Source organism: Manacus vitellinus, unplaced genomic scaffold (assembly GCF_001715985.3).
Source record: "Manacus vitellinus isolate BGI_N305 unplaced genomic scaffold, ASM171598v3 scaffold_72_pilon, whole genome shotgun sequence".
In the NCBI taxonomy this organism is placed as follows: Eukaryota; Metazoa; Chordata; class Aves; order Passeriformes; family Pipridae; genus Manacus; species Manacus vitellinus.
In genome coordinates this window covers 651,200-668,567 of record NW_021940764.1, presented here as the reverse complement: position 1 = coordinate 668,567, position 17,368 = coordinate 651,200, and the positions used below count along the sequence as shown (strand labels likewise).

Here is a 17,368-nt window from a genome sequence, read left to right as displayed (position 1 = left end):
AAATAAATGCTCTGGAAAAAGGTCCCTTCAGGAAAGAACAGGGCATAAAAAGTAGCCTATTTTTCCTAGGTGGCATAATGGCTATTGTGGGGGCACAGGACACAATTCCCTGATTCCAGAGCAGCCAGGCCCGGGTCAGTGGGGAGGGTGAGCAGTCACAGGGCAGGGAAAGTGCTGACTGCCATAAGCATTCATGGTGAACAATGTCCCTCTATGAGATGCCCTGGGTTTCCCAGCCTGTGTGTCAGGATGGGTCATTTGTCCCAGGCTGCCTTGGGCATTCCTGGTATTTGCCAGCTGATCCGGGAGGAGCCCGGAGCTCTCAGGCATACCTGGTACTTGCCAGCTGGTGGCAAAGGGCAAGGGTGGCCTTGGCCCCTCGAGAGGCAGGAGATTCGGAGGATGAATTACTGTTGTCAAGGCTACAGGACAAGGGAAGCTGCCACCTTCCCAGTGTGCCCACAGACCTTACCAGTGAGCCTCCAGCCCAGCAGCAGAGTGCAGGCCAGCAGAGGCTCTATGACAGCACTGTACGTGGGAGCTGGGTTCCCTCTGGTTGAGCCTACTCCAGGGACAGTGAAGGGTCTGGCCCAGAGTCACTCCCAGAATCTGAATTTTCCTTCTCCACATTCTTGGCGTGTTCCTGCTGGGTTGTTGCAGAGCCTGGGGTGGCACCTACCATGTGTCTCCTTGTTCTGAATCAATTAGGGTTTTTACCACTAAAGCCACGAGTAACCCACTGTATTTGGGCTTTGCTTTCAAGCACAGCTTTGCATGGCATGCACCGCAACGGGTCCCACATTTAAAGTCCAGTGACTGTATCTGTCGATGGCTCGAGGATTGCAGAGCTGGGAGAGTTCCTCTGGGGAGAGTGCCCAGCTGCCTCCCTTCTGGACTGCATTATCCTTCCCCCGTGTTAAACCTGTGTGGAGACGTGGTGCACTTTGCATGCACTGTGTACACCCATCATACATTCACAGTTGGGGGGGTATTGTTATGATCCAGATGTTTTTGTGCCAGAACTACTGAATCCAAATTGTAACATTTCTTTAAAATATTGAAAATCACGCTTTCATAGTCCTGGGGAAAAAAGCCCCAAGCCTTACTATTGGCAACAGGTCTGCATTTTCCAGCTGAACTTCAGCGCATGCAGTTGTTTAAATCAGCCTTCAATGCTCACAGCTGTGCCCAGATGGGGCTGCTCGCTTCCCACTCTTCCCAGCAGCTTCCCGAGCCATTTACTTGAGGATTTTGTTTTTTCCTCTTGTTACTTACAGCGCCTTTAGACTGAGGGGCGGCAGCAGTTCCAAAGCTTTGCATTCCTGGCTGAGCTGTGCCTGTGTTTGCATGCAGAGCCATCGCCTCCCCTCCAACTATTTTAATCATTTCAAAAGGGTGGGTCAGCAGGCATTTGGCAGCGGCTTCTTTTCTATAGCTGAGGTGGAGTCAGCCAATGACCTGCAAGCCTGGAAAATTTTGCAGGGCAGTTCCACTGGACGGCTGTGCGGAGCTGTGCCATTTGAATTTCAGCACAGACACTCACTCACTGCGCTCCCCATTCCTGGCGCGTCTCCCAGCGCGGAGTTTAGCTGAGGCTCGGGCTCAGTTTTCCCTGCTCTCTCCCTGCAGTGACAGCTTCTCCGGGCTCTGTGAGCCAGGACTCCCGAGCGACCATGGAGGACACCACCTTGCAAATCATCGAGCCACCCACTGTCTCCGAGACCTCGGAGGAGCAGGCGCCCGAGGAGCCCATCAAATCAGACCAGATCAACGGCGTGATGGTGCTGACCCTGCTGGACAAGATCATTGGAGCGGTGGATCAGATCCAGCTGACCCAAACACAGCTGGAGGAGAGACAGCAAGAGATGGATAGCGCAGTGACCAGCATCCAGGGAGAGCTGACCAAGCTGACCAAGGCCCACACCACCACCAGCAACACCGTCAACAAGATGCTGGAGAAGGTGCGCAAGGTGAGCGTCAACGTGAAGACGGTGCGGCAGAACCTGGAGAAGCAAGCGGGGCAGATCAAGAAGCTGGAGGCCAATGAAGCGGAGCTCCTGAAACGCAGGAACTTCAAAGTCATGATCTACCAGGTAAGGAACTGTCTCACAATGTCTTTGCATCCTGTTAGCGGCTGTTTTCTTCACTGAGGGTCCTGTCATGCTGCATGGCCGGTCCAGTCCTCTCCCAAACTCCCTGCACTGTCTGGCAGTTCAGGCTGAGGCGGGTCCCCCCGTAGCTTTCTCATTTGTGCTTTAACATTTTCTGTGTGTCCTAAGACAAAGCTTGACAGAGTTGTCCCACTTAACAGGAATTTTAATGCAGATAGGAAGCAAGGCCCTAAGCACTCACTGCAATGGGCCAGAAGGATCAAAATAACCCGATTTTACTGCTTAGCTCAACGAAGTACAAGTGTGTCCTGGGATCTGGAAGGGGGTTTTGTAAATCCATCTGCAACGTCTCTTCTACCAAGAGACACCATGTGCGTGGCTACGTGGAGAGCGATAGCATTTCAGATGTGTGACATGCATCTGATAACAACAAATGACAGTAACCCTGGCTCGGGGTTAATCCCACCCGCCAGGGCAGATGGAGCTGTCAGAGAAAATCCAGACCGGTCCCCTGAGCTCGGCAGCACTCAGGGTGGACTTTGCCGTGGGTTTGTACAATTCCCACCTTCTTCCTGCTGCATCCTGCAAACCTTGATCCTTCTCGTTGTCTAGTTTCAGTAACAGCTTTGGTTTGCTTGATGTTCTCCCCCCCATGCTAAGCGTTGGAGTTTTCCTTTTATATTAAACAAGGAGAGAGAGAGGAGCACGGTTCTGTCAGGTTTCCTGCCTGCAGTTAGTTTCCCGTGTCAGAGCAAACTCTTCTATTGGGCCACAGGAGAAAAGTGAGTGAAACAGTTAATGATTCAGTTGGAAGCCTCTGAGTTAATAATAGCCAGCGCCAGGGACAAATAGAGAAGCATCGAATGCTGATCATGGGAAGAGAGAGAAAAAAAGCAAAATAAAAGGGAGAATGGTCGTTGCAATGGGGTTTGAGGGAGAGCAGCTCATGACAGACTCAGTGATCAGAGATATACAGGGCTTGTGCGACTCCCTGGTTCAGAGCTTGAGCATTTGTAGTTTTATTGTGGCTGAAAGGCTGAAATACTCAAGCCTGTTTAGATCATATGGGAAACCTGACCAGTTATAGACAGATACACATGTGTGTATTTATTACAAGCTCTTTGTATCAATCTGTCTATGGAAAAATAAGATAGAACTTTAAATGTACTGCAGAAGCAAAACCATTGCAAAATGAGAGGAGGGAAGGGAATTGTTTAACATTCCGTGTGGGTTACGGAGATAGGTGGGAAGTTAGCAGAGTTCAAGGTCCTCGGGAAGCATGGCGAACATTGACAGGTTGGCTTTTGGTGAGCTGCTTGTGTTGGTTTGCACTGGCTTATGGATATTGAGCAGAGTTTCTCTTTGAATATGAAAAACCATCCTGCTTCTGAAGGCTCAGGGCCTGCCCTTGCTGCTGTGCTGAGGACAGAGCAGCCTTGGAGCGAGTCGGTTGGCAAGGGACTGCGGCAGGGACTTGGTAATCATGGAGATTATAGTGAACAAAGTTATTTGTAATTTGGAACAGTTTCCCAGAATGGAACGTAGTGTGATTTGAATGTGAGGTCGCAGAGCACAAGTAAGGAATTCTCCAGGTTTACTCCATGTGAAATGGAGCTGTTTGTGCCCTCGTGAACATCCTGGCACTTCTGCAGGAGCAGACTCGGCCCCAGCAGGACAGGACCCGGCACTGGGATCCACCCTGGGAGTTTAAATAAGGAATACACTGTGCTTTCCTAATGGTGTCTATGGCTAAAACCAAATAATTACAACATAATTCTCTTCTAATTCAGTGTTTCACTTCTCAGACCCCCCACTCACCCATCAAAGGGTCTGTTGGGTACGTTACTGGTCATGTAATTAATTCTGCGGTGCTGAGCACATTATTGCTCCTCTCTGACTCAGGGAAAGCTGCTGCGCCACGCTGGGAGTGACTCCTGTGTGTTTTCCATTGCTGTAGCTAAAAGTGCAAGGATTTATTAGCCTTTTCTTTTGAAGAAGAAGAGAGAAACTCATTTTAAGAGAAGTAAAATACTCCATAATCCCAGCGGTGACTGTTTTCAGGCGACAGAGCTGAGCAGAGCAGGAGCCATGCTCTGTAGGAATTCGATATCGCACAGTTCTGTGGTCAAAGAGATAAAGGAGATAAAGATAAATGAGTTCTTTGCTGGTTAATGATGTTTGATTATTCTCTCAGCATTACGTCCTGAAGCTCCAGCAGTTGTGGAGGGACTATTTCAGGAGTGCAAATTAGATCTTTTGCACCTTGGGAGGGGAGGTCAGACTGCCTATGAGAGCTGTGTTTTCCTCGCTGTAGATTAGGAGGAAATTGAAGTAAAATTTTATTCAGGGAAAGCCTGACTTGTGGGATGTTCCTGAGCACAACTGTCAGGGTAGTTTCTGACTTTGGGGGAGAAAATGCTGAACTGGAAATCAGTCCCATGTCCTGGCTAAGCTGAGGTGTTGAGCAGAACATTTACGGGTGTCACTCACAGTCTTATCCATGTGCACATTTTCTCGCTTGCTCACCCTCTCAGAAACACTTCCAGCTGATTTTGCCAGGAGCTGGTCTGATTTCTACCGAGTTGAAAGAGTTTTTGTGTTGACTTAATGTAGGGAATTAGATCGATTCTTGAGAAAAAAATTTGAAAACAACAACCCCCCTCCAAATTGCCCCATCTTTCTGTTTTGAAAACTTGCAGACCCAAAGCAAGTGGCCGAGCTTTGATGGGCCACTGTGTATGCAGACGTTAAGTGCAGAACATGCCTTCCTAAAAAGTCTGATAGTGAGTGCCTGCACTGCTCAGCAGCCCCTGGGAACAGAGCTCAGAGCTCCATAGAGCTTCCTTTGTGCCTCTGGCCTGGGTTCCCATCTCTCAGAGAAACCAGGACGCCAACGAATTTGGTGAGAATGGCTGCTAATAAAAACAAATTGAAGTGACTTCATCCCAAATCTCCTGTTTTTAGGATCCTGAATCTGAGTCTGGTTACTGCAGTTCATGGTTAAATAATGGATGTCCTGTGCAGCTACTGCCCTGAAACCAGACTTTGGGCCGCATTCAGTCTCAGAGCGGCACGTGGCAGCTTACGTAAGCCCAGCATTTTCCTCCAAGCAGTTTTTGACAGTTAAACTTATTCCTGAGAATGTCAGAGGCTGACTTTCTTACAGCTGGGCAAACCCTTGTAGCACTCAGCATACACACGGAGTATTGAATTTCTAAAGTGTGCCAGTCCTTTATTTTGAGGCTCGTGTGGGCGCCGAGCTCTGGTTGCTCTGGCTCAGGATGTGCAGTGGTTTTTTTTGGAAGAGCAGCCTTTGTCCAAGGGGTGCTCCCCACACTGTCTGATTTGGGGGCTCCTGTGGGGCTCCTCTGCGCCTCAGGGGGCTCTGACAGCCGCTCTGAGCTGTGTGAGATGTGGGTTTCCATGGGAAGGGCCGGGCAGTTAGGACAGCAGGGTGGGACCCACATCCCAGCCATGCAGTGTGTGGGGTGGGTATGGCTGGGCAAGGGAATATAAATAGCCCAGCCTGGCTTTGTGCTCTGCGTGGGCCTTATACGGATGGGAGCAGCAACACTGCACATTTTGGGCAGGGGGGATGGATTTCAAACCCACACATTAATGTCACAGATTAGGAGGTCAGGCCTGAATTGCCTCATTTTTGGGACCGTGCTCCTCAAAAGAGAGTGTGGGAAAGGACAGGGCTCAAGGGGCTGAGGAGGAGTAGAGGGCAGGAAGCCCAGGGTGTACAAGCCCACTGCCCAGGGCTGCAGCCTTTTTCCACTGCCTAAACAGAACAGCAGCTGCCCCGAGCTATGGTTTTGTTTGAAAGTAATCATTCAGAAACAAAACCAGGGTGAGAGCCAGCAAGACCTGCAGGCCTGAGGGGCAGCTTGGGTCAGTGACGTGCCTGGGGTTCAGTGGAGCTTGCCCAGCTACCAGTGTTACAGAGTAAATAGGAACTTGCAAAGCAATTTGGATGACAGCACTGGGATAGGCACGGGCACCAGGCACCCACAGGGCACTTTTCCTGCAAGAGCAGTTGGCTCTGTGTGCCCGGGAGTTCTCTGTGCTGGAACGTCTGTCCCTCTTCCCAGTGGGGCACTGCAGGGATTTGCATTGCAGCAGCCAGTGGGGTTTGTAATTATTTTCTGATAAAACTTTAAAATAAAAAGCTGGTTTCACTTTGCTGTGAATCCAGTCCAAAGCAGCTCCTTGTCAGTGCAGGTTCCTCCTCCATTGCAGGAGCACCATGTGAACATTCTGATGTGCCAAAAATCCTGCATATTCTCTGCATATTACTAAATTATTACAGTCTCAAGATAATAATTCACAGGAGCCTTTAAGAAAGTCAGGATGTTAATACGTCCAACTTCCAGGATTTTTCTTAGTGCAGATTAACAGTCTTTCTACCAAAAGACAACTCTAGAGCATGGATTTCTCTCTTGCAGCCTGGTATCAACTGCATTAATATTTCCTTGCTCAGCTGTTATTTATAAGCAGTTGGTGCCAGGCCTGTTCACTTTGCTGAAATCCTTTCAGCATTATAGTTACAGACTGAGCTGTGCAGCCATGAATTGTCTTGGAGCAAAGGGCCAGAGGCTGCCCAGCCATTGGGATGGAGTTAGATTGGATGAGTAGTGGCTCATGAAAACAAATCCCGAGGTAATATACCTCCTGATCACATATTCCTCCCTCAGGCCTCTCTTGTGCACAGCCTGGAAAGCACAGCAATGACTCATAAACTATTCAGCAACAGGCTTAGCCCTCTTTTAGCCTGTTTGGGATTGTCCTCTCTATTCTGCAGGATCTCCTACAACTTACAGAGCACCTGAAGAATCATGGGTCCACTGCACAGCTGCGAGATAAGACAAAGACCAGAAACAAAATGCTCAGTGTCAGTGAGGGAAAATCAAATATTTAGAATAAAAAGTCTCAGGATGTTTAGTCTTCAGCTTTATGTGAGGATGCAAATGTCAGTACCTGCAAATCATCTGTAATGAAAACCCATCTTTGCTGCTTTGCTGTTCAGAAGCAGCTCTGGAGTCATCAATCAGCTCAGACAGGTTTATCCGGGAGGAGCAGATCTGAGAGCAAAGCCAGTGGTACAAATAGACTGATAATGGCATCAAAACTTTTCAATGCTGTCAGAAGAGGGGAAAAAAAAGAGTCTTTTCACTTTCAATCTATTTACTTCTCTGTTTCCTACAGCCCTGCCTCTCTTCTGACTCACTGTAGGCAAAAGCATTTTTCCGAGCACAGCCTCCTCCTCTCCCTGCCATCCCTGCCTTCCTTTGCACCAGCTCCGGTGCCAGTACCAGGCTGCTGCTTCTCACAGCTGATGAAGCAGATCCAGATTTTTGGGCATGTCTTCCAGGACACAGAGTAACCAGACACGCCTGATAGAAAGAAGTGCCAGGCAGATTGCACAACACCTGGAATTACGGAGGATGGGAGGACTCTGCTAGTCAGGGAGATGCCACTTGAGAATGCACTACCTATTCCTCTAACATTTACCCAATCCCAACCTCGTTTGCTCCCCCCCCCCTCATATTTTGGATATTTCCCTTACTCTCAGCAGTATTCCTTGGTGACTTAGTGTAGGACTCAGAAGCCTCCTCTCTAAGGCTCGAGGCTTCTCTTTTCGTGAACCTCTTGGCACTGCTGGAGACAAAATCTGTCCAACCCTTGGAACCCAGAGTCAAGGCCATGCCTGACTTTGCTGTGTCACTGGGTATGGACGTCTGGGAGCTGCTGGGAATTGTCCAGCGCTGGTTTAGGGTAAGGTCAGTACGTGACAAAACCAGCCTATGGAGTTGCAACCGGCTGTTTTGATCTCCACAGCCTCTGCACTTGAATTAGTAAACACAGTAAACACCACCTTTTTTTTCATGATCTTATACATACAAGCACACTCTGCATTCAGCTATGCCACAGCAATGGGAGACATCCCCAACAGCCAACACTGAATCCTTGTGACTGTGAACAGTCTGGCTCTGTGGCAGCGTTCATTGTGAACGTGCCTGAACCCACAGAAGGGTTCAGGGTCCTGGGACCTGCTATGAAGCAGAGATGGACACTCCTCCTTCTCAAAGATCTTTGCTGACTGTGTTTTCTGTCAAATTTTGTTTCTTGGCTTCTCCTTTTACTAAAACGTACCCCTGTGCCTTTTCTCTCTGCCTGTTCTCATGCTAACCCGGATCACTGTTGGCGTGTTCAGATTCCCGTCGGGAGCAGGTAAGTGTTTCCACTGTGCTTCCTTTCCCCGGCCATTGAAACACAGTTTTCCTCGTCTTAGCCCGAGAAGATCCCGCGCGTGTGCCTTGAGCCTTCGCCAGGGACTGCCCTCTGAGCCCTCCCCGCGCAGCGCCAGGCCCAGGGCAGCAGAAGACACACCAGGAGGCGGCAGTTTAGGGCCTCGGCAGCGGCACCCCCCCGAAGATCTCTCTGAACCTCTTCCGAAGCTCTGGGAGCTGCTGATTCTGAGCCTTTGCCTCTTGCCTGCTCAGGGCTGCCCCAGGCCCTCAGACCTACCAGGCTGATCCTGCTGCTGGCAGGACGCCTCCTGTGACTAATGCGCTTGCTGCATGCGCTGCCCTGGTTGGCGTGGGTGTGAGGAGCTGGGATTTTCCCTCCGGCATTGCACTCCCTCTTCCATCTGGGAGGGAGGAGCTGCTCTGTGGCTTGCATGAAGGGCGAGTGGCCAGAGGCAGTTGGCTCTGCTGGCGTCTGCTGTGACTGGGCAAATCCCACCTGTTCTCAGAGGCGCTGGAAACACAGCCCTGGAACACCCACCTCCTCAGGCTTCTTGTGAGCGTTAGTTTGTGTTTGTGAAATGGTTTGGAGTTGTTTTAGATAGGTAAAAGTCAGGCAGAGAGCACAAACTGTGATGTAAACTCCTGGTGCCTTGGGCAGGCCCTGCTGCAGTACCTCTCATGTCTGTCCAGCCACAGCCCCCGGCACCGCTGGCTCCAAGCTGGGCCCTGCACACACTGGAGTGGTGAATTTAAGTGCTGCTCATTTAACACTTACCTCATTCGACAGAGGCCATGGTGCCCTGTTACCTTCCTGTCATTATGCAGCTACTGGAGAAAATGTCCCAAGCTGCAGCTGCCCTTTGGGGGTCACCCAGTGCTGTCCAGTGGGAACGGCTGCCTGGGTGGACAGGAGTATTCCAGGAGCCAGGTGATGGTGAACCCAGCCCAGGAATCAGGGTCTCTGGGGGAAGCTGCCAGGGAAACTTCTCCTTTTCGAGGAGAATGACAGGACTTAAAAAAGGGATTTCTTTTGTGATCTAGCAGGAGACTCTGATAGCAATTTTAGCCTCCACAGGAAAAGCCTGTTCCACCAAGGCACTGGAGAGGAAAGCACAGCCCCTTCTATTCAGGGCATCTGGACACCCCTGAGCTCTGCTAGGCTCTGGGTACTTCTCAGGCTTTCTGCTCTTACTCAGGAATAGCTGAATCCTCCTTCCCATGACACAGAAGGTCAGCACAGAACAGCCTCCTCTGAGGCCTGGCAGAGCAGAGCAGTTATCATGGCAACGGGAGAGCAGAATGTGTTCTCCTCTGGCAGGGCTTGAGCTGACCTGGAGGGCTCTTTGCTGCCCAAGCTTCTGATCCTCCCCCAGCCTCCCCCAGGCCAGGGCCAGGCTGGGCAGAAGGAGGGCTGGGGCACAGGAGGGGCTGTGGGCTCCAGCTCACCCAGTGTCGGGATCAGCCTGATTTGGTCACAGTGGAGCCCGGGAATGTGAGCTGGTCATGTTCTGCACGTTATGGCTGCAAATGTCAACCAAACTCACTGTTTGTGCTGTTGCAATTGTGTAAAAATAACGGAGTGAAATGAACTGCAGATGTGATTTGCATGTGCATGTGAGAACCTTCCATTAAACCTTCCAACCAGAGACTGGAGTGGCTGGGAGTGCTGGGACTCTGTTTTTTACATGCTGACAGTAAGACCCTCTACAAGAGCAATCCAGGAGCCCTACTCTTATTTTGGGAGCGTTCTCCAGATTTATTGGTGGCTCTGCAGCGCTGGAGGAGCCCTTTGAGGCTGGGAATGCAGCTCAGCTCTGTGTCTGCTTGGCCTTTTATACACCAGGGGAAGTGTTTACATGTGTTGTAGCAACCAGGCTGGTGTCCATGGCCGTGGGCTGCGGGTGACTCACTGCCAGGGAACTCGAAAACAATGTCAGATAAAAGCCCACTCAGGGGAGCCGGGAAGAGGCTGCAATGGGTCCAAGAGCTCTGAACTGTTTGAAGTAGAAGGACGCAGAGCAGCCCAGCACCCATCAGCTGGCAGCCAGCTGCCTTTGGGACTGGCTGTGGGCACCAGGGGCCCTCCAGGTGCCCACAAAGTCTGCAGATAGACAGGCCGCCAGTCCCATCAGCTCTGCCAATGGCAGGGAGCTTCCTGAAGCACACCACTTCCCAGGAGGTCTGTGCTGCAGGGGCAACACACACTCCCTGTCCCCTGTCCCCGTCCTGCTGCTGGGTGCAGCTCTGTGCTGTGGACAGAGTGGGACCAAAGTTTGCTGCTGCTGCTACCAAAATCTTCTGAGAAATGTTGTTTACCCATTGTCCTTGTGCCAGCTGGATCTGAGCTATCTGAGAGGACAGAACTAGTTTGCCTCTGCTGATCGGGAGCCAGGCTTTGAACACCCCAACAGGCAGGGATGCCAAGACCCAGGCTTTTGGACTCGCCCACTTCAGGGTCAGTGTTTTCCCAGTAAAAATAGAGTGGCTGGAATGCCTGGTGTTAAAAATGTGGCTCATTTGGATGAGTCATGAGTGAAATGAAGTGCAGAGAGAGTAGTGCCTTGCCCAGAGCGGAGCAGGGATTTGTGCAGCAGCCATCCATAAACCCGGGACAGTTCTTGATTGTTCCAGACAGGTCCCATTGTCCTCCACAGCTGTGTCTGCAGGCACATCCTGCCCACACCGGGCAGCTCTGCTTCTCTGCAGGAGAAACCTCCCAGGCCAGGAGGAGGAGACCCTGCCTGAATACAGGGGGGATGTGTGGTACATGCAAGGGATGCTCAGCAGAAGGTGCTCATCCCCATTAAGACATGCCAAAGCTGTGGTTGTTCTCACACCAGCTGTGCTGCGCCCAGGCCTGCAGAAATGGTCCCTGGATACAGCTGGGCTCAGAGCCTGGGGAGTTACCCACGGCACACAGTGCTGAAAGTCCTCCAGATGTCCCCCAGCTGGTTCTCTGCTGCTTGGGTCAGCAACCAGAGTGAGGAAGTGTCAGAGGGGAAAATGCAGGAATTATACCAGACTTAGGAGAGAGAGAATCACCATCTGAGAGCCCTGTGTGGGCTGCCCTGGCACCCAGCCCTGAGGGAGAGGGGCTGGGAGCTGGACCTGAAGGGTTTCCCAAGCACAGCTGGAGAAAAGCTCTTGGAAACAGTCCCACGCAGGAAGGCTGAGAAGGCTGGGATCTTTATGTATGAGAAGAGCTGTGGTCCCTCTGTGCTTCTGGGCCTGAGCCATGGGATGCCTCCTGATAGAGGCAGAGCAGAGGCTCAGGTCTGTGGGTGCTGCTGGGCCAGGGCTGGGCTGTGGGACGGAGCAGGGCCGGCAGAAGGGCAGGTGAAGTGCCTGAGTGCAGCCTGTGGGATCACAGAGCCGGGCAGCTGCTGCTCTCTGGGTGAAACACGGAATTAGGGAGAGCTGCAGGCACCCTGACAGGGGTTGCTCCCACTGTCCCACGTACCGGGAGCTGCTGCTGGCCATGTCCTCACGGCTGTGAGAGAAGAGCTGCAGGATGCTGCTGAGGCTGGATGGGAGCATTCCTGGCGCAGCCCACCTCACCACATCAGAAAATTCAGTCAGGAGCTGGATTTGCTGGTGTAACAGGAGGAAAGATGGTTATTTATGTGGAAGATGTGGGATTTTTTCTTTCTGCAGACACGTGTTCTGGAGCTCACAAGGGGCTGATACGATCAGAATTTTCAGGATATGGCCCATTTCCAGGGACAGCTGTGCCAGGCAAGAGGGGGATGCCTTTGTTCTGGCTTATTGTGTTGCCTCAGAGGGAAGGAAGTGGCCGGAGTTCCTGATGTTCTGCTGGTGGGGCAGGGTCCTTGGGAGTCTCTGGGATTGCTCCAGCAGGTGTTGTTGTGAACAGGCTCCCTGCCTTCCCAGTGATGTGGGTTTGTTCTGGACTGACCTCACCCTCTGGAGAGCATGTCTATTGTTTTCTGCTGAAGTGGCTCATCAAATGAAGAAAACACATGTTCACCACTTCACCTTAATCTCCATGAAGTGTTTGGGGCCTGAGCTGTGATCCAGAGGGTGAAGAGATTTGCCCAGAACAGTTCTCTGCCCTGAACAAAACCCAGAGCCTGCAAAGCCCACAAAAAAACGAGGCTCCAGCAGGCTCTGTGTTTTCACCACGGACACTGTGGCCTGCGCCACCCTCACCGAGCCCAGTGCTCTGTGGAGCTGGCTCACCACTGCTCACAAAGGTTTCCCCAGATGCCCTTATGCTTCCAGAAAGGAACCCTCCTGTGCTTGGAGAAAAATGAGAAAGCAGATGAAAGCATCCGGATGTCACCCAGGTGAAGCTGTGCTGGAGTCACGTATTCAATGAGTTGTGTCAGTTTTCCAGGGATGCAAGGGAAGGCAGGGCTGGGGACAGTGCAGCGGGCCAGGCCCAGTACCTGTGTCTGCAGGGGGAGTATCCCCTCCTGCCTCCATCCAGGGGCTCAGGCTGGAGCCACAGCATGGCAGTGACTTTAGTCAGCTGGGGCAGTGGCATCATAGAGACCTTGGTCAGCCAGGGCAGTGGCGTGGCAGTGACCTTGGTCAGCAGAGGAGCAGCGGGGGCAGTGGGAGAGCGCTTGGGGCACGGATATGTGAACATGCTGTCCCTTCCAGCACTGCAGGAACCGGGATGTCCTGTCCCACAGCACTGCCAGGGACGCCCCTCCTCGGGCTGGGCCTGGCAGAATGACCATTCCCAGTGTCCTGGTTCTTGGTATCTGCACAGCTCGTTCATGTGTGGCCACAGTGGCACGGTAGCACGGGAGGTGCCACAGCAAAGTCACCCTCCTGTGGCTCAGGGCAGCTCCCCAGGCTGGGGGCAGGTGAGTCACTGCCGGTGTTCCAGTGTTTGCCACACACTTCGAGCACTTGGGTTATGCCAGGGCCTATTCCTTGATTTCCCTGGGCCCTGCTCCCGCCAGTGCTGCAGATCCCTGTCCTTGCTCCGTTCCTCTTCTGCCTGCCCCAGGGCTGGAAATGGCTCCCGGCCATCCTGCTGCCCAGGCTCTTCTCCAAGCCTCAGCCCAGCAGCTCCATGTGCTGTGTGCCCATTCCACACACTGCCCTTCGGCTGCTGCTGGATTTTCTGGCAGCTCCCACCTGTCCCACCCAGCTCCATAGATCAAAACCCTCGGGCAATAAATTTCTGAGCGTGGGCTGCAGCCCCGCTGCTGTGACACTCCATGCAGTGATGGGCTATTTCCAGCCTGTCCTGGGATGGGAGAGGTGATTCACTGCAGCAGGGATGCATGCTATGTGCTGCTTAGATGAAAACCAATCCTGCTCCAGACCTGTGCCCCTCTCCCAGGCATATGCTTGTCCTCTGCCACTGGGATCAGAAACTTGGCTGGCCTGGGCACGTGGAGAAGCTGAATGAATCCAGCCCTGTCCCGAGCAGAGCAGTGTAACCCAGCACACCGGGTCAGGGCCACTGTCTCCACCATCTCCAGATATGGGCTTGGGCAAATTCCTTAACTTACTTCCCAGCGGAGAAGTGGGAAGAATAGGGTGGCCTGCTGCATCCCAAGAGATGTCCCAGCCCCACACCTGAATTCTACAGGCATTGGGAAAGTCTGAGTGCAGACTGGGATCAGCCAGGCCAGCGTGTGTGTGCCAGCAGTGTGGCTGAGATCCCAGCTCCAGCCATGCCTCTGCTCGAGGGGCTGTGATGGCCAGGTCCTGGGATAAAGATGAAACTGGAGGGGACGGGACTGTGACAGGGCACAGCAGGACAGGGAAAGACTCCAGTTTCAGTGCTGGGCTGCCTTTCCCATGCTTCTGGAGTCATGGATGGGTTTGGAACCAGATCAGAGTGTGCAGAGCTGATGCCTGAGCACAAATACGGGAGAGCCCTAAGCACATCCTCATTACAGTAACTTATCAGGTGCACTAAGGGAGGGTGAGCCCAGGCCTGAGGCACCTGGATTTGTTTAGCCAGGTGGAGGCCAAGTGGCCCTGTGGGAGGGAGGCAGGGCTGGCTCCAGGGCTATGGGGTGCGTGTCTCACTGGCTTGGCTCTGTGTCTTGCAGGATGAAGTGAAGCTCCCGTCTAAACTGAGCATCAGTAAGTCTCTAAAGGAGGGTGAAAAGCTAGAGAAGGAAGGCGAAGGTGAGGAGGCACCTGTGGGTGAGGACCATGCAGAGGAGGACCACATCCAGCTCTCGTCAGATGAGGAGGTAGAGATTGAGGAGATTATCGAAGAGTCACGGGCAGAGCGCATCAAAAGGAGCGGCATGAAAAGGGTGGATGACTTTAAGAAGGCATTCTCAAAGGAGAAGATGGAGAAGACTAAGCTAAAGACCAAGGAAAACCTGGAGAAGACCCGCCACAACTTGGAGAAGACCCGCCATAACCTGGAGAAGAGGATGAACAAACTGGGCACCAAGATTGTGACTAATGAAAGAAGAGAGAAGATGAAGACCTCTCGGGACAAGCTGAGGAAGTCTTTCACCCCCGACCACACCATTTATGCCAGATCTAAGACAGCTGTCTACAAAGTGCCACCCTTCACTTTCCATGTCAAGAAAATAAGAGAGGGTGAGGTGGAGGTGAAAGCCACCGAGCTTGTGGAGGTTGGTGGAGAGGAGGGAGAAAACTCAGATCTGATGCGAGGGGAGAGCCCCGAGATGCACACACTGCTGGAGATCACGGAGGAGACCGACGCGGTACTGGTGGACAAGAGCGACAGCGAGTAGGACAGGCTGCAGCATGGAAGGGTTGTGGACGACAACTGAATATTTTATCACTCACATTTTGAGCTCTCCCTGCCCTGGAGCCCCAGGGAAGTGTACACGATGCATCCTTCCTACCCTGCAGAGCCGACGCTGATCCCCTACCTGCTTGGACAAAGGTGTATTTTATATTTTAGTTTTAGCACACAAACATTAGGAACACGGGATTGTTTTTCTTACACTGTTAAGTCACCCTCGGAGACCATTCCTGCTGCAGCCTTCTCACCCCACATCTGAAGATGGACTTTGAGTGACAGGACCCTGGCCCAGTTGGAGAGTGCTGAACCCAAGATAATGACTGTACAGCTGGAAAGCTCGAGTCCTCCATAAGCAAAACCTGGCATCAAGAAAGCTTCCTGCAAGCAGCCCACCAACTCACGGACCCCCGTGCCAGGTGTGTGGCTGCCCTGCAGTCAGGAAGAACCCCAACACCCACACTGGCCTCTCCTTCAGGGAGCAGAGGAACTGGGATGCAGCCAGAGCACGGGAGGGAAGAGCTGAGCTAGTCCTGTTGATGGGCAGAGCACGGCGGGGCAGTGGGTGCTGCTCCTCTCTGTGCTCCCAAGCACCGGGTGACCCAGCAGCACCTGGGATGGCTCCCAAGGAAGCCGCCCTGCAGCTGGGGCTGCCCTGGGTGCCCACAGGGCATCACACAGCCAGGCCCTCTGCTGCTCCCTGCTGTGCTGAGGCTGCTGCTGCTCAGCCCCGCACCGGCACCGCGGCAGGAGCGATGTGGGCTGCAGGCTCCCCTGCCCGGGTTATGGATCCAGCTGCCAGGGGCCCAGGCACTGGGCGAGTCCTCACCAGGGCAGGGAGCAGCACGGAGGTGGGGTGCTGGATCTGCTCCCTCCACACCCACAGCAGAGGGGGCAGCGGGCAGGAGGTCCATGCTCACTGCTCGAGGAGGGGGAACACACAGGGAGCGATGCCAGAGCAGCCACCACTGCCCACAAGTTGTTTCCAGAGGGAAATGGGATGTGCTGCTGCCATGTGAGGCTCTCGACCATCAGAGAGTGGCCTTGATGCCTGTCCAGCACCGGACCTTGAGCATTTCTGAGCATCTGCTCTCTCCAGGGGTCCCGGCACAGCTCGGGCTCATGCCCACGTCCTTCGCTTTCCTCCCTGTTTCCTACTTTCTGCAGCTTCACTCTGTGTCCTGAGCGAGGGCAGCACACAGTGGCTCCAGGGCCCTCCTGGCTCAGCCCCCTTGGCTCTCACATACACAGCCCCCACCCCACCTTCCCCATCCTGCTCCCCCCAGCACGAGGCGGCTGCTGCTCACATAACCCAATATATAAACTTGCTTTTCCTGTAAGAATTACTTTCCTTCATATTGTCACAGTGCACCCAGCCTGTCCTGGCCCCAGGGCCCTGCCACAGCCGCCCTTCCCAGAGCAGGCATGAGGCCGGTCCAGTGTGCCAGCTGCGGGCAGCCGTGGGACACCAGAGGCTCCCAGTGTGGGGGGCACCGGCTCTGGGCTGCCCGTGGGGCAGGGGGGTGGTGGTTCCCAGTGCTGTGTGAGTCCCCTGCCCTTACAGAGCCTCCTGCAGGCCCGTGGGCGGTTTTGTGGCGGGTTTTTCTCTGGGCAGTGGGGCTGGGGTGGCGGGAGCCCCAGTGACCTCTGGCCGTCCCCGGCTGTGCCCGGGCAGCAGCACAGCAATAAAGTCTCTTTTGTAAACCACCAGCGTGAGGCCTGTGTGTGGCATTGGGGAGGGGCTGCCACTGGGGACTGATCCCCACTGCCCCACATGGGTTTGATCCCCATGGCCCCACCTGGGTTTGATCCCTATGGCCCTTCCTGGGATTGATCCCTACGGCCCCACATGGGATCAGTCCCTACAGCCCCACTTGGGATTGACCCCCCCTGCCCCACATGGGATCAGTCCCTACAGCCCCACTTGGGATTGACCCCCCCTGCCCCACATGGGATCAATCCCTACAGCCCCACATGGATTCCGCCGCGCTGCCCCCGGGCCGCTCCCCGGTTCCCCACGCGGGGGCGCTGCTCTGGGCGCGGGCCCCTTTAAGAGGCGGTGGCGGCGGCGGCGGCCGCGTGACGTCACGGCGCTGCCCGGAAACCCGGCCGGTTTCCCGCACGGCTGTTCCCGGCAGTCGCTTTCCCCCCTCGCACCGCCCTGCCTAGCACCGCCTGCGGTGGGAGGCGGCGCCTTCCGGGAACAGCTGCGGTGGCAGCCCCCCGCCGCGCACCGTGACGCACCGCGCAGCGACCGCGCTGATTGGGCCATCGGGGCGGGGCCG

The 17,368-nt window shown here is 53.8% G+C and overlaps 2 protein-coding genes across 2 annotated transcripts in view; one reads left to right on the top strand and one right to left on the bottom strand.

The window, feature by feature from the left end:
• The window catches only part of ATP6V0A1 (ATPase H+ transporting V0 subunit a1), a 28,307-nt gene extending 26,748 nt beyond the window's left edge, over positions 1-1,559 (bottom strand). The window contains exon 1 of the mRNA XM_029964453.1: positions 1,548-1,559. Within this exon, the coding sequence (XP_029820313.1) occupies positions 1,548-1,559 (12 nt within the window). The remainder of the gene's footprint in view (positions 1-1,547) is intronic.
• On the top strand, positions 1,490-15,790 carry CAVIN1 (caveolae associated protein 1). Its single transcript, XM_008923922.3, has 2 exons — positions 1,490-2,093; positions 14,407-15,790. The coding sequence occupies exons 1-2, from the start codon at positions 1,674-1,676 to the stop codon at positions 15,070-15,072; spliced, it is 1,086 nt and encodes a 361-aa protein (XP_008922170.1). The 5' UTR covers positions 1,490-1,673; the 3' UTR covers positions 15,073-15,790.
• Positions 15,791-17,368: the final 1,578 nt, after the last annotated feature.